Raw genomic sequence first — 14,992 nt, 5'->3', positions numbered from 1 at the left:
ATTGCTTGTGTCTTCCCTAGTGAAGACAGATCTAAAGTACTTATTAAATTCTTCTGCCATTTCTCTGTTTCCCATAACAATTTCACCCAATTCATCCTTCAAGGGCCCAACATTTTTCTTAACTATCTTCTTTCTCTTCGCATACCTAAAAAAGCTTTTGCTATCCTCTTTCATATTCCTGGCTACCTTGCATTCATACCTAATTTTTTCTCCCCGTATTGCCTTTTTAGTTAAGTTCTGTTGTTCCTTAAAAATTTCCCAATCATCTGTCTTCCCACTCACCTTAGCTCTGTCATACTTTTTTTTTAATACTTCTCGTCCTCTCAAATAAAGTGCTAACATTGATTGCACTTGTCTTCCTTAACATCGACTCAACTTGCAAGTTAACCTTTAGGACATCCTGCACAAGGACCCCCAGTCCTTTTGCACCTCAGATTTTTTAAAATTGTATTTTTGTGAGGGTGAAGGGCAATTTTAGCAGATTCAGGGATTCCGGGATGTGAAGTGGTATTGAGGTTCCACTGAAATAAAAGCATGTGGTAGATAATGGGCAATGGGAAGGAGATGCAACACATTTCTTCTCTCTGCTCGCCTCAGATCCCCCTTGAGCAAGGGTACACCTGCTTATCTCACCAATCAGGGTCACATGAAGCCATGGGAGCAGGTGGTGGATAGTCATATGAGCAGCTGGTGCATAGCACATCCTTGTTATGTGACCACTGTTGCCAGGTAGACAATCTCTGAACAGCATTGATAATTGATAAGGTCACTATCTTGTAATGTCACAACTCAAAAGAAGTCAATCGCAAACCACTTCTGTTGAACAATTTGCCAAGAATGATCATGATCATGGATAGAGCAAAGAATAAGAATATATTCAGATTAAAGAGAAATGGAAAACCATGATCACCAACATCATATGAAACAGCACATAATGATAATGATGATGCGACAGGGAAAGAGCATTGAGGAATAGGGAGGCCCTTCAGCAGTATGGAGAATTTGCAGAGTTTACAGGCCACATGTTTGCTTGTGCCAAGACTTTGGCAGATGCCCAGTCAAATTTGTGCTCTTCTTCTTCATGGGTAGAGAAATTCAAAGGGAAAGACAAGTCACAAATTATCGGTGGCAGCCAAGATTAAGGGAATGCTCAATAAATGTTAATAAACATTAATGAGTTGAGTTGGGTTCTTTTCTGATATTGGCAATTTACTTACAAGCATTTCACCAAATGAGGAGACATTAGTGAGCTGTAAATTGTGGTAAGATAGAAACATAGAAAATCTACAGCACAATACAGACCCTTCAGCCAACAAAGTTATGCTGAATCTGTCCCTACCTTAGAAATTACTTAGCTTACCCAAGGCCCTCTATTTTACTAAGCACCATGTACCTATCTAAAAGCCTCTTAAAAGACCCTATCGTATCCGCCTCCACCACCATTGCCGGCAGCCCATTCCACACACTCACCACTGAGTAAAAAAAAACTTACCCCTGACATCTCCTCTGAACTTACTCCCCAGCACCTTAAACCTGTGTCCTCTTGTGGCAACCATTTCAGCCCTGGGAAAAAGCCTCTGACTATCCACATGATCAATGTCTCTCATCATCTTATGCACCTCTATCTCATCCTCCGTCACTCCATGGAGAAAAGGCTGAGTTCACTCAACCTATGCTCATAAGGCATGCACCCCAATCCAGGCAACATCCTTGTAAATCTCCTCTGCACCCTTTCTATGGTTTCCACATTCTTCCTGTAGTGAGGCGACCAGAACTGACCACAGTACTCCATATGGGATCTGACCAGGGTCCTATACAGCTGCAACATTTGCTCTCGGTTCCTAAATTCAATTCCACAATTGGTGATGGCCAATGCACCATACGCCTTCTTAACCACCAAGTCAACCTGCGCAACTACTTTGAGTGTCCTATGGACTCGGACCCCAAGATCCCTCTGATCCTCCACACTGCCAAGAGTCTTAACATTAATGCTATATACTGCCATCATATTTGACCTACCAAAATGAACCACTTCACACTTTCCTGGTTTGAACTCCATCTGCCACTTCTCAGCCCAGCTATGCATCCTATCAATGTTCCACTATAGCCTCTGACAGTCCTCCACGCTATCCACAACACCACCAACCTTTGTGTCATCAGGAAACATACTAGCCCATTCCTCCACTTCCTCATCCAGGTCATTTATAAAAATCATGAAGAGTAAGGGTCCCAGAACAGATCCCTGAAGCACACCACTGGTGACTGATGTCCATGCGGAATACGACCCATCTACAGCCACTCTTTGCCTTCTGTAGGCAAGCCAGTTCTGGATCCACAAAGCAATGTCCCCTTGGATCCCATGCCTCCTTACTTTCTCATTAAGCCTTGCATGGGGTACCTTATCAAATGCCTTGCTGAAATCCACATCTACTGCTCTTCCATCGATGTGTTTAGTCACATCCTCAAAAAATTCAATCAGGCTCATAAAGCACAACCTGCCCTTTACAAAGTCATGCAGACTAATCATAATCATATTATACCTCTCCAAATGTTCATAAATCCTGCCTCCCAGTATCTTCTGCATCAACTTACCAACCACTGAGGTAAGACTCAATGGTCTGTAATTTCCTGTGCTATCACCACTCCCTTTACTGAACAAAGGAGCAACATCCACAACCCTCCAATCCTACAGTCCTGTCCCCATTGATGATTTGTAAGTATCTAAAAAAATTAGATTTAGGTAATTCAAATTTGTTGGAAAGTTGATCAAAAGACATCAAAGTACCTTCAAAAAAAAGATCACGAAAACATTTTATACCTTTCCTTTTCCATATACTAAAAGCTTGATCTGTCAGTGAAGGTTTGAAAAAAAAATTACATAAAATAGGGCTGTCCAGAACAAAGTTTTTCAGATTAAAGAATTTGCGAAATTGAAACCAAATTCGTAGTGTATGTTTAACAACAGGGTTAGATATCTGTTTATCCGGAGTTCTTTTCTTGACACCTTCATATATTTATAAAGTGCTATTATTGCCCATGGTAGTTTAGTTTAGTATTTTTTTTCAATATATATTTTTTCTCATATATAATTTCAATTTTTTTTTCTTTTTTGATGATTATTTTTTTCATATATATTTATATAGACTTGATTGATTTATGTACCTTTTGCTGATTGATATTTAATAGGATATTTTTATCCTATTACTAATGTAATCTCAAGTTTATTGAATTTGTAATCTATTCATTATGTGTTTTTTTATATATGAAATTTAATAAAAAGATTGAAAAAGAAAAGAATTACCTTTGAGTGGAAAAGCTTTCAAAGACAAGTTTGGTGCGATTCAATGTCGAAATTTAGTAAAACTCTTCCATGGAAATTGTGGGTGGCTCTTAAAAGAGCCGTTGGGTTTCCGTCAGCACTTCCTGCGACTTCACTTGGAGCTGGTGTACTTGGTCACCGCCTTTGTCCCTTCCGACACGGCATGCTTGGCCAGTTCCCCGGGCAGCAACAGGCGCACGGCGGTCTGGATCTCCCGAGAGGTGATGGTCGAACGCTTGTTGTAATGAGCCAGGCGGCAAGCCTCGCCCGCGATGCGCTCGAAAATATCGTTCACGAACGAATTCATAATGCCCATGGCCTTCGAGGAGATGCCGGTGTCGGGATGAACTTGTTTCATTACCTTGTAGACGTAGATGCAGTAAGTCTCCCTTCTTGCCGCCCTTGGCTTGCGCTTTGGACACGGCTTTCTTGCCGCCTTTCTTGGAAGCTTTCGACTGGTCAGGCATTTTTTCAGTCAGCTTCGTACCCTGAAATAACAGGAGCCAATTCGCAGCGCAGATTAAATAGACAGTACGCTCCGCCCTATGCTAATAAAGAATCGGGAAAAGAACGTTCTCATTGGTAGGTTTCCATCTAATCTTTTAATTGGACAATGTGAACAGACCAACGCACTGCATACCCTTTATTACTATTTTTTACATTTTATTCAATGCAAAGAAAACAGTTAAAAAAGGTTTATACAGTGCAAAACAAATGTGCAGTTCATAACAGTTAAGGAAAAGCACCCATAATGGAATTGTATAAAGTTAGTTACCACCCCACCCTCCCAATACCCAACTCCAAGCCAACCTTACGATATATAGAAAAGTTAATCAGATCTTTTATCACCACAGAGCTGTACTCATAAAAAGGTACATTGCCTACTACCTGAGCTATTATATGTTCACACGTTAAAAAAAATGTAAATCTTAACCGAAAGAAGCTGGAAGGAAGGGATTTAAATGCAAATGAAAAAAGGAGGGATGAACCCTTTACCTAAACGGGAATTATGAAAATATTCAGGAGAAGGTCCCCACACCTTTTGGAACTTTACGTCTGAATGAAGAAGTGAATAATGAATCTTTTCAAGGTCTAAGCAGGACATAATGTCTCTGAGCCATTGAGCATGAGTGGGTGGGGCAACATCATAAGAAGGACTGCATGTCTGGCCAAAAGAGAGGCAAAAGACAATATACGACGTTTAGTCGGACTCAGATGCGTGTCAGCTTCTTCCAAAGTGCCGAAAAGAGCAATATAGGGGGTTAGGTTCCAAATAGCAATTAAGTATATGGTACAAAATTAAAAAGACATCTCTCCAGAATTTCTCCAAGCAAGGACAAGCCCAAGACATGTGAATAAGGGAAGTCTTGCCCCCTTTACACTTGTCGCAACAGGAACTAATCAGGATAGAACCACAATAATTTAGTTTTAGACATATGAGTAGTTTTAGACATATGAGTTTTAGACAAATGTAAAAGGCAGTGGTGAGCACGTAGAGAAGTTTAATTAACTGACTTGAGAATTGAATCCCAAACCTTGTCAGAAAGAGGAAAATTTAACTCATGCTCCCAGGCAGTTTTAATTTTGTCAAAGGGGCTCACCTCAAAATCGCTAACATATCTCAAATAGTGGATATTAAACGTTTACCCAGTGCATAAAACAAGTCCACAATGTTTTTATTGGGTACCTCAGGAAAGTTTGGTATTAAAGGGTTGATAAGATGTCTTAATTTGGAGATATCTGAAGAAAAGAGTGTTGGGTAGGTTGAACTTTACAGACTGTTCAAAAGTTGCTAAGTGATTGTATATGAAAAGATCTTCGTCCACCTAATGCCCTTTCTGTGCCAGTCTTGAAATGTAAAATCCTGCACAGAAGGCTGAAAAAGATGATTATGTAGAATAGGACCAGAGAGAGAGACCGTTATATTTTTTTGAACTGAGCCCATATTCTCACAGTGTGTCTGATGACAGGATCTTCCATTTTGTGAACTGGTTTTGCTTGACTGAGTCAGTATTTTAAGGTTGACACAGTGATGTTCCAGTTAATCTGCCAGACTAGAGATCATTTTCAACTAAGAAATTACTTGTGCAGTATTCTTTGATATGATATGACATGCAGGTTTGTGAATGTTTGGGTCAGTGTCTGCCCTGAGTGATTCAAGCTGGTTACTGCACTACAACAAAGAGGCATAAATTGGCACTTATCTCTTGTGGAGCAGTGCAATAATTGGACACAAAATGTTGGTGGGTCACAGCAGGCCAGGCAGCATCTATAAGGAGAAGCACTGTCAACGGCCCGAAACGTGGTGGAAGCCCCAAGGCCAAAGGACATGCCTCACTTGTGTTCCTTTTCAGCATTTGTCAATTACTATAACAGGTTCCTGCCAAACCTGGCTATTATGCACCACCCCTTGAGTTTATTAATAAGAAATGGCAATGGACAAAACAGTGTGAGCTGGATTTCCAAAAGGTAAGGGAAATAGTGACCTCAGACACTGTACTCACACATCATGATCCAAATTGTTCAGAGAAGCTTGCCACACTGTTTTGGACGCCAACACATCCTGAAGGAACATGTCCAGAGCTGTCTGAACCACTTCCTGCAGTCCCAGAGTCAACTACCACGACAGAGGCCCCAAAAACCCCACAAATCTCATCTGACAGGCAAAGTGATTCCCCCTTTTCAGGAAACACATTATCCCACAAGAGTAAGAAAGCCTCCAGAGCCACAGAAACTAAATCTGTGTGTGTGAGTGTGTGTGTGTGTGTGTGTGTGTGTGTGTGTGAGTGTGAGTGTGAGTGTGAGTGTGAGTGTGAGTGTGAGTGTGAGTGTGAGTGTGAGTGTGAGTGTGAGTGTGAGTGTGAGTGTGAGTGTGAGTGTGAGTGTGAGTGTGAGTGTGAGTGTGAGTGTGAGTGTGAGTGTGTGTGTGTGTGTGTGTGCGCGCGTGAGAGAGAGAGAGAGAGAGAGAGATCATCATTATCAGGTGCCATGCCCAGTTTGAGCTTTGACAGCGATGGCCCACACACTCCTGTTTCAGGTCAAGTGGATCAATGACATCCTGGATTTCAGTGCTTTAAAAGGGATAGAGAGGGGGGAAAAGGGGAGGAGATGTGGCATTACTAGTCAGGGATACTATTACAGCTGCAGAAAGGGTGGGTGATGTAGCAGGATCCTCTTTTGAGTCAGTATGGGTGGAAGTCAGGAACAGGAAGGGAGCAGTTACTCTACTGGGGGTATTCCATAGGCCCCCTGGTAGCAGCAGAGAAACCGAGGAGCAGATTGGGAGGCAGATTTTGGGAAGGTGCAAAAATAACAGGGTTGTTATCATGGGTGAGTTTAACTTCCCTAATATTGATTGGCACTTGATTAGTTCCAAGGGGTTAGATGGGGCATAGTTTGTTAAGTGTGTCCAGGATGGATTCCTGTCACAGTATGTTGACAGGCCGACTGGGGGGAATGCCATACTAGATCTAGTATTAGGTAACAAACCGGGTCAGGTCACAGATCTGTCAGTGGGTGAGCATCTGGGGGACAGTGATCACAGCTCCCTGGCCTTTAGCATTATCATAGAAAAGGATAGAATCAGACAGGACAGGAAAACTTAATTGGGGAAGGGCAAATTATGAGGCTATAAGGCTAGAACTTGCCGGTGTGAATTGGGATGATGTTTTTGCAGCAAAATGTACTATGGACATGTGGTCGATGTTTAAGGGTCTTTTGTAGGATGTTAGGGATAAATTTGTTCCGGTGAGGAAGATAAAGAATGGTAGGGTGAAGGAACCATGGGTGACAAGTGAAGTGGAAAATCTAATCAGGTGGAAGAAGGCAGCATACATGAGGTTTAGGAAGCAAGGATCAGATGGGTCTATTGAGGACTACAAAGCAGCAAGAAAGGAGCTTAAGAAGGGGCTGAGAAGAGCAAGAAGGGGACATGAGAAGGCTTTGGTGAGTAGGGTAAAGGAAAACCCCAAAGCGTTCTTCAATTATATGAAGAACAAAAGGATGACAGGAATAAAGCTAGGACCAATTAGAGATAAAAGTGGGAAGATGTGCCTGGAGGCTGTGGAAGTGAGCAAGGTCCTCAATGAATACTCTTCGGTATTCACCAATGAGAGGGAACTTAATGACGGTGAGGACAATATGAGTGAGGTTGATGTTCTGGAGCATGTTGATATTATGGGAAAGGAGGTGTTGAAGTTGTTAAAACACATTAGGATGGATAAGTCCCCGGGGCCTGACGGAATATTCCCCAGGCTGCTTCACAAGACGAGAGAAGAGATTGCCGAACCTCTGGCTAGGATCTTTATGTCCTCGTTGTCCATGGGAATGGTACTGGAGGATTGGAGGGAGGTGAGTGTTGACCCCTTGTTCAAAAAAGTTAGTAGGGATAGTCCAGGTAATTATAGACCCATGAGCCTTATGTCTGAGGTGGGAAAGCTGTTGGAAAAGATTCTTAGAGATAGGATCTATGGGCATTTAGAGAATCATGGTCTGATCAGGGACAGTCAGCATGGCTTTGTGAAGGGCAGATTGTGCCTAACAAGCCTGATAGAGTTCTTTGAGGAGGTGACCAGGCATATAGATGAGGGTAGTGCAGTGGATGTGATCTACATGGATTTGACAAGGTTCCACATGGTAGGCTTATTCAGAAAGTCAGAAGGCATGGGATCCAGGGAAGTTTGGCCAGGTGGATTCAGAATTGGCTTGCCTGCAGAAGGCAGAGGGTCGTGGTGGAAGGAGTACATTCAGATTGGAGGGTTGTGACTAGTGGTGTCCACAAGGATCTGTTCTGGGACCTCTACTTTTCGTGATTTTTATTAACGACCTGGATGTGGGGGTAGAAGGGTAGGTTGGCAAGTTTGCAGATGACACAAAGGTTGGTGGTGTTGTAGATAGTGTAGAGGATTGTCGAAGTTTGCAGAGAGACATTGATAGGATGCAGAAGTGGGCTGAGAAGTGGCAGATGGAGTTCAACCCAGAGAAGTGTGAGGTGGTAAACTTTGGAAGGACAAACTCCAAGGAAGAGTACAAAGTAAATGACAGGATACTTGGTAGTGTGGAGGAGCAGAGGGATCTGGGGGTACATGTCCACAGATCACTGAAAGTTGCCTCACAGGTAGATAGAGTAGTTAAGAAAGCTTATGGGGTGTTAGCTTTCATAAGTCGAGGGATAGAGTTTAAGAGACGCGATGTAATGATGCAGCTCTATAAAACTCTAGTTAGGCCACACTTGGAATACTGTGTCCATTTCTGGTCACCTCACTATAGGAAGGATGTGGAAGCATTGGAAAGGGTACAGAGGAGATTTACCAGGATGCTGCCTGGTTTAGAGAGTATGGATTATGATCAGAGATTAAGAGAGCTAGGGCTTTACTCTTTGGAGAGAAGGAGGATGAGAGGAGACATGATAGAGGTGTACAAGATATTAAGAGGAATAGACAGAGTGGACAGCCAGCGCCTCTTCCCCAAGGCCACTGCTCAGTGCAAGAGGACATGGCTTTAAGGTAAGGGGAGTTAAGTTCAAGGGGGATATTAGAGGAAGGTTTTTCACTCAGAGAGTGGATGGTGCATGGAATGCACTGCCTGAGTCAGTAGTGGAGGCAGACACACTAGTGAAGTTTAAGAGACTACTAGACAGGTTTATGGAGGAATTTAAGGGGGTGTTATATGGGAGGCAGGGTTTGACACCATTGACTTCCTGGGCCACAGGATTACTAAAGACAGGGCAACCCCTCTGCCCGCCAAGATAGACGCGGTCTGCCATTTCCCCCGACCCAACACAATCAAAGGTCTTCAGGAATTTGTGGGTATGGTGAATTTCTACCACCAGTTCCTCCCTTCAGCTGCCCGAATCATGTTCACCCTGATGTCGGGTAAGGGCAAGGACATTACCTGGGATGAGGAGTAATAGAACAATGTCGACACAACATTGTGGGCCGAAGGGCCTGTAATGTGCTGTGTTCTAATCCATTGGTCTTCATTTCCAGTTCTCTGGCTGCTGTCTTCATCATCATTTGTCTTTGCTTTCCTCTTGCTTTCTTCCCTTCAATCTTTCCCATAATTACTGTGCATTCTAACTCCTCTTTCCTAATCACATGTCCAATGAAGTTGCCTTTTCATGATCTCATACGTTATTTCTCTTTTTGTGCTTTCTCTCTTCATGACATCCTTGTTAGATTCTCGTTTTGTCCATGATATTCTTTGCATCCTCCTCAAAAACCACATCTCTGCTGTCTCAATTCATTCCCTCGTGTTACTTTTGTGTGCAGTTTAAATTCCTTTGTGCACTAGTAGCAAAAGAAGTGTGCGCGTGTGTGCACACACACACACGCACACGCACACCATTAGTTTAGATGCATTCAATATTGAGCTGAACTCTATAAGTCAGATATAACTTAGCAGAGACCTGGCTTGCTTGAAAGATGAGACCTGGACAAGAAGGTAAAATACACCATAGCAATGACAAACAGATTTGAAGCTCTGACAGTGGAGAACACAACAAGCTGGTTGAAGTTTAAAAAGGCGGTGCAGGATTTTGTTACGAATCATTATGATGAGAGCAAGAAAAAGCATGGAACTGGAGATCGCACAAGAGCAGTGCAATTTCATTGAAGATAGTGGAATGCAAAAAGTAGTCTTCTTCCTTGGAATTATTTGTGAGCAGTCCATCAAGGTCCAGAAAGTCTTCGAGCTACCTTTCATTGATAACATCAAAGGTTTTGGTAAGGTGAGACATGAAGAGCTTTTGCACTTGGGCATTGATAGGTAAGATATCTGAATGATCAGAAATTTGTATTGGGAGCAAAGAGCAGGACTGAGAGTTGAACATGAGACAGGTGGTTTTTACCAGATAAAGAGGGGAGTCAGACAAAATAACAAATGAGGAAGTGTTGTGAAAAGCCGGTGTTACGAAGGATGAGCATCTCTGATGGGCAGAAGGGTGCAGAGTGGCCCATGCCCCCCCTTTTGGAGAATCGCAAATCACTACTATTTTGATGCTGTTATCAAGGAAGTAAGAGAGACAAAGGAAAGCTGCCAGGGCTGTTGTTATTGATAACAGCTCATGAAAGTTAATGAGAGAGAGTCAGCTCAGAGATACACAAAGTGGAATGTCTCCTACTGACAAAAAACATTGATTTACTGATATTGTCTTTTGGAGAAGGATTGTTTACTTGGTACTGTTCTATTCATTGAAACCCCTCAGGGGGCAACCAGAGTGGGCTGGTTTGATGGGTTACATCATCCCAACCTGATTGACACCTGAGACCTCGTGAGTGGGGATAAAAGTGAGGTCTGGGGTAACACCCCTAAGATGCACCAGGAGAAACGCTGGTGAGCATCAGAACCCCCACGAGACAGGGTAGGAGACCGGACACCGAACGAAGGGTCGGTAAATTTTACTCACAGTGTTTTGTAGCGGGACCGGTGGGGGCTTGTGTGTGTGTCCACCCTTGCCTGGGTGACGAGTCCACCACGGAAGAACGGTCTAGCTAAAGGACGGAGGGGTCATACGTGAATGGCCACAACAACAATGCATCGATGGATCAAAAATCATAAAGGAAGATTGGCAAGATAATAGCTATTACTGTTCACATGTTTCTCTCTCTCTCTCTCTCTCTCTCTCTCTCTCTCTCCAACAATTGAAACACCGCGACCAACAACTACCGCAGCCTGCATGAACTGAACTGAACTTTATATTTCCATCTGACAACTCATTATCCCCCTAGACAACAATAGAACTTGTTTCTTATTGATTATTATTATTATTATTATACCCACACTTTTAGGTTTAGTATTGCTGACGTATATTATCTGTATACTTGCATTGATATTATTTTTGTATATTTTTACTAATAAATACTGTTGAAAATAGTATCATCAGACTCCAACTGACACTTCTATCTTTGCTGGTAAGACACCCAGTTACGGGGTTCGTAACACCAGAATACGACCAGAGAAGATATCATCAATCAGAAAATGGCAGCTGGGATTTCTGGGCATGTACTGATGAAGGAGAAGTTCAAATAGCTTGCAGTGATGTAAAAAATTGACAGAAGAAGATGTCATGGTAGATAGTGAAAGGCATTCAGGAGTTACACCAAGAAATGGACAGGCAAAAAGTTTTGAACTTCCCAGATTAAAATGGTTGGAAGATCATGATTGCCCACATCAAATAACATGGCGCATAATGATAGGGGCTGGATGCAAAGAGGGCACCCTAGAGGCAAGGAAGAGGAGATGTGGGTGTCCCAGGGACTTGGGGAGTATGGGCACCCCAAAGATGAAAGTGGAAGGGAGAAGGCAGCGTACCACAGGGGAAGGGTGAGGGGTGTCAGTACAACCGAGAGGTGCGAGGGGGAACACTATTAGTGTATTTAATAGCTCAATAATATTTGAGTAATTTTGTATGTATATTGTTTGATTAAGCATTCTTTGTTTAAATAATTCAAGTATGAAGCATGAATGGCATATGTCATCACGCCACCATGTGATACATGCATGCCTCGCTTAAAGTAAAAATGATATGCATTATGGACTCTCCATGTTTTCTTTTCAATTAGTTGTAAAGTTTTGGAGTACAAAACAAAACAGTGATCCTGTTCCCCCTCCTCCCCTTACCCTTACCTCCACCCCTACCCCATCTCTGGATTGTCGTCTTCCAGCCCCCCCCCCCCGCATTTCTGGGACACCCCACTCACACATTAGAATCATACCATTCCACCCACTGTCTCCCCCTCCCGTTATGGCCCCTTTTCTCTCTCCTGTGTCTCTATGTCACCCCTTCCCACCTCCCGTTCCATTTCTGGGACACATCCTTCCCCACTCACGTGTCACCAGTTCTCCTAATCTCCATTCGCCATCTCCTTGTCTCAGGATCTCCTCCTCTGAGTCTCCCTCCTCCACCCATCTCTGGGTCCTCACCCTCTCCAGACTCTGGGTCCCTCCTGAACCCCCCCCCCCCCGTCACTGTGTTAGCCTCTCCCACTGCCCCTATTCTGTGGGGAACAACCTTTCTTCCCTCCTCTAGCCTCACTCTGTTTCTGGATGCCCCATATCCTCCCTCACCCATCCAATCTCTGGAACAACAACTTCCCTGTCAGTTCCCTTACTCCCAACCCATTCCCCACATCCCCACACTCATCTCTGCAACACTCTTGACATTTCCTGCATGGAGCTTCTCATACACCTTCCTTGTCTCCGGGGCAACCTCTTCCATACTCATAGCGGACTTCCCCATTCCTCCTCCTCTCACCCTTAATCCCAACTCTGGAATTCCCCCACCTCCCACACCCATCTCTGTGATTCCTCATTCCAACCTCCTTACCCAGGACACCACTCCATCTATTTGACACACTTTCACTCTCCGTCTCTCTGATGCCCCTCATGGAGTATGAGATGCCCCCTTTGTCACCACACACTACTCCCCCGTCTCTGCAATGCTTATACACAATTAACAATCTCTGGGATTATCAGTTCCAATTCTGCCCCCCCCCCCCCCATATCTGGGCGCCTCTTCCCACCATGTCTTATGATGCCTCAATCCCCACACCCATCTGTGTAACACCTTTTTCTCATTCCCATCTCTAGGACGATCTCATCCCACTGTCTCTGGAATGTCCCCTTCTTCCTCCTCTCTCACTCTTCCCATCTCTGTACACTGCATACACCCACCCCCACCTCTGGGATGCCTATCCACACTCTCCCCATATCTGAGACTCCCACTCTGGCCCCCCCTTATCTCTGGATCACTCCTTTCTCTACACCCAACCTTTGGCTCTGAGGAGTCCTCTTCCCCCTTACCATCTCCAGTTGCCTACACAGACACACATGCACACGAACCCCAACATATTTACACTAGTACACATACTAAATCATAAGCAGTCACTGCCACACATGAACATGTCAAAATACACACAGAAACACACACAGACTCACAGATGTTCGATGTTTAAGGTTTGGATAGGAGTGGTATTGAGGTCTGTGGCCCAGGTGCAGGTCAATGGGACTAGGCATTGCAAATGATTCGGCACAGACTAGATGGGCCAAAGGTCCTGTTTCTATGCTGTAATTTTCTATGAACCTAGGACTTTATGTTGGTGCAGTCACACACAGAATCTTTCTCGAGCCCGATGGCAGTTCTGTCGTCAGAGCCAGTTGATGAAGAAAGCTCTCATGAACACATCTGACAAACTTTTCCCCATCCAGACCTTTTGCAGCATGTGAGTCCCAGTCTATGTGTGGAAAGTTAAAATCACCAACGACCACAACCTTATGTTTCTGGCAACTGCTTGTGATCTCTCTATATATTTGCTTTTCTAAATCCTGTGATAAATGAGGTGTCTATAATATACTGTAATCCCATTAAAATGGTCATCCATTTCTTATTCCTCAGTTCCAACCACATAGCCTCATTAGACAAGTCCTTCAGTGTGTCCTGATGGACCACTGCCATATCTACCCCTTTAATTCTTCCCACTTTAATATTTCTAAAATAGTGGAACCCTGGAACACTGAGCTGCCAGTCCTGCCCCTCCTCAACAAGTCTCACTAATGGTGACAATGTGTTAATTCCACATGCTGATCCATACCTTAAGCTCATCCGCCTTTCCTCCAATACTCCTTGCATTGAAATATCTGCAGCTCAGAACATTAGGCCCAGTATGATCAAACTTCTAAATGTTGACACTGTGTGTAGGCTCAGCACATCTGAATGACAGTTGTCAATCAAGACCTCTGTGGATGAGCGTGTGCCTTTGAGGACGTGCTGGGCATACTCAAACCAACATCCGTGGATGAACCAGAAGATTTACAGTCTGCTGAGGGATAGATGTGGAATTCAAGCCAGTGATCCAGAACCAGACAACAAGTCCAGGTATGACCTTTGATAGACTATTTTAAAAGCAAATAAACAATTCAGATTGATGTTAGCAACAGAATCAGGTGTATGTCAGCTCTAGCAGGGATTGCAAGCCTTCATTTCCTACAAGATGAAACCTAACATCATGAATGGCTATGATGCTTCACTTCCAGATGAGTTCAATGCCTTGTATGCACCCTTCCAAAGGGAGAATAGACCTACACCTTTGCAAATCCCTGCAGCATCTGGTGACTTTGTAATCTCTGTCTCAGAGGCCAACATCAGAAAATTTTCAAGAGCGAGAACTCTTGCGAGGTGTTGATAGGGCATTGGTAACCTATGCCAAAGACATCTTCAACCTCTCACTGCTGCAGTCGGTGATTCCCACCTGCTTGATGATAACACCAGTGCCCAAAGAGCAGGGTGACCTGCCTCATTGACCGTTGCCCAGTTGCACTTCCATCTACTGTGATGAAGTGCTTTGAGAGGTTGATTGGTCACAGCCAGAATCAACTCCTGTCTAAGTAAGAATGTGGACCCGTTACAATTTGCCTTTCACAATAGGTGGATGCAATCTCACTGACTCTGCACGAGGGCTTGGATCACCTGGACATCAGAATCAGAATCAGCTTTGTTATCACCTGTATGTGCTGCAAATGTTGTTATGCAGCATTTGTACATTGCAAAACACAATTGAAAACTACAGTAAGTCATATATAATGTATATATTTAAAAAAAATAAGTAAGTAGTGCAAAAAGAGAAAATAGAGGAAAGAATTAGTGCATTAGTTTTCACAAGTTCAATGTGCATTCAG

At 43.5% G+C, this 14,992-nt stretch overlaps 1 protein-coding gene across 1 annotated transcript; it reads right to left on the bottom strand.

The window, feature by feature from the left end:
• Nucleotides 1-3,431: 3,431 nt before the first annotated feature.
• Nucleotides 3,432-3,794, bottom strand: LOC132402420 (late histone H2B.L4-like; the record flags this gene model as incomplete). The annotated part of the gene is made up of 1 exon (XM_059985277.1): nucleotides 3,432-3,794. A coding segment is annotated over one exon (363 nt), but the record flags the coding sequence as incomplete, so codon positions are not given.
• Between the last annotated feature and the right edge of the window lie 11,198 nt (nucleotides 3,795-14,992).

This window comes from Hypanus sabinus, chromosome 12 (genome assembly GCF_030144855.1).
Source record: "Hypanus sabinus isolate sHypSab1 chromosome 12, sHypSab1.hap1, whole genome shotgun sequence".
NCBI lineage: Eukaryota > Metazoa > Chordata > Chondrichthyes > Myliobatiformes > Dasyatidae > Hypanus > Hypanus sabinus.
This window is presented reverse-complemented; position numbering and strand designations above follow the sequence as displayed.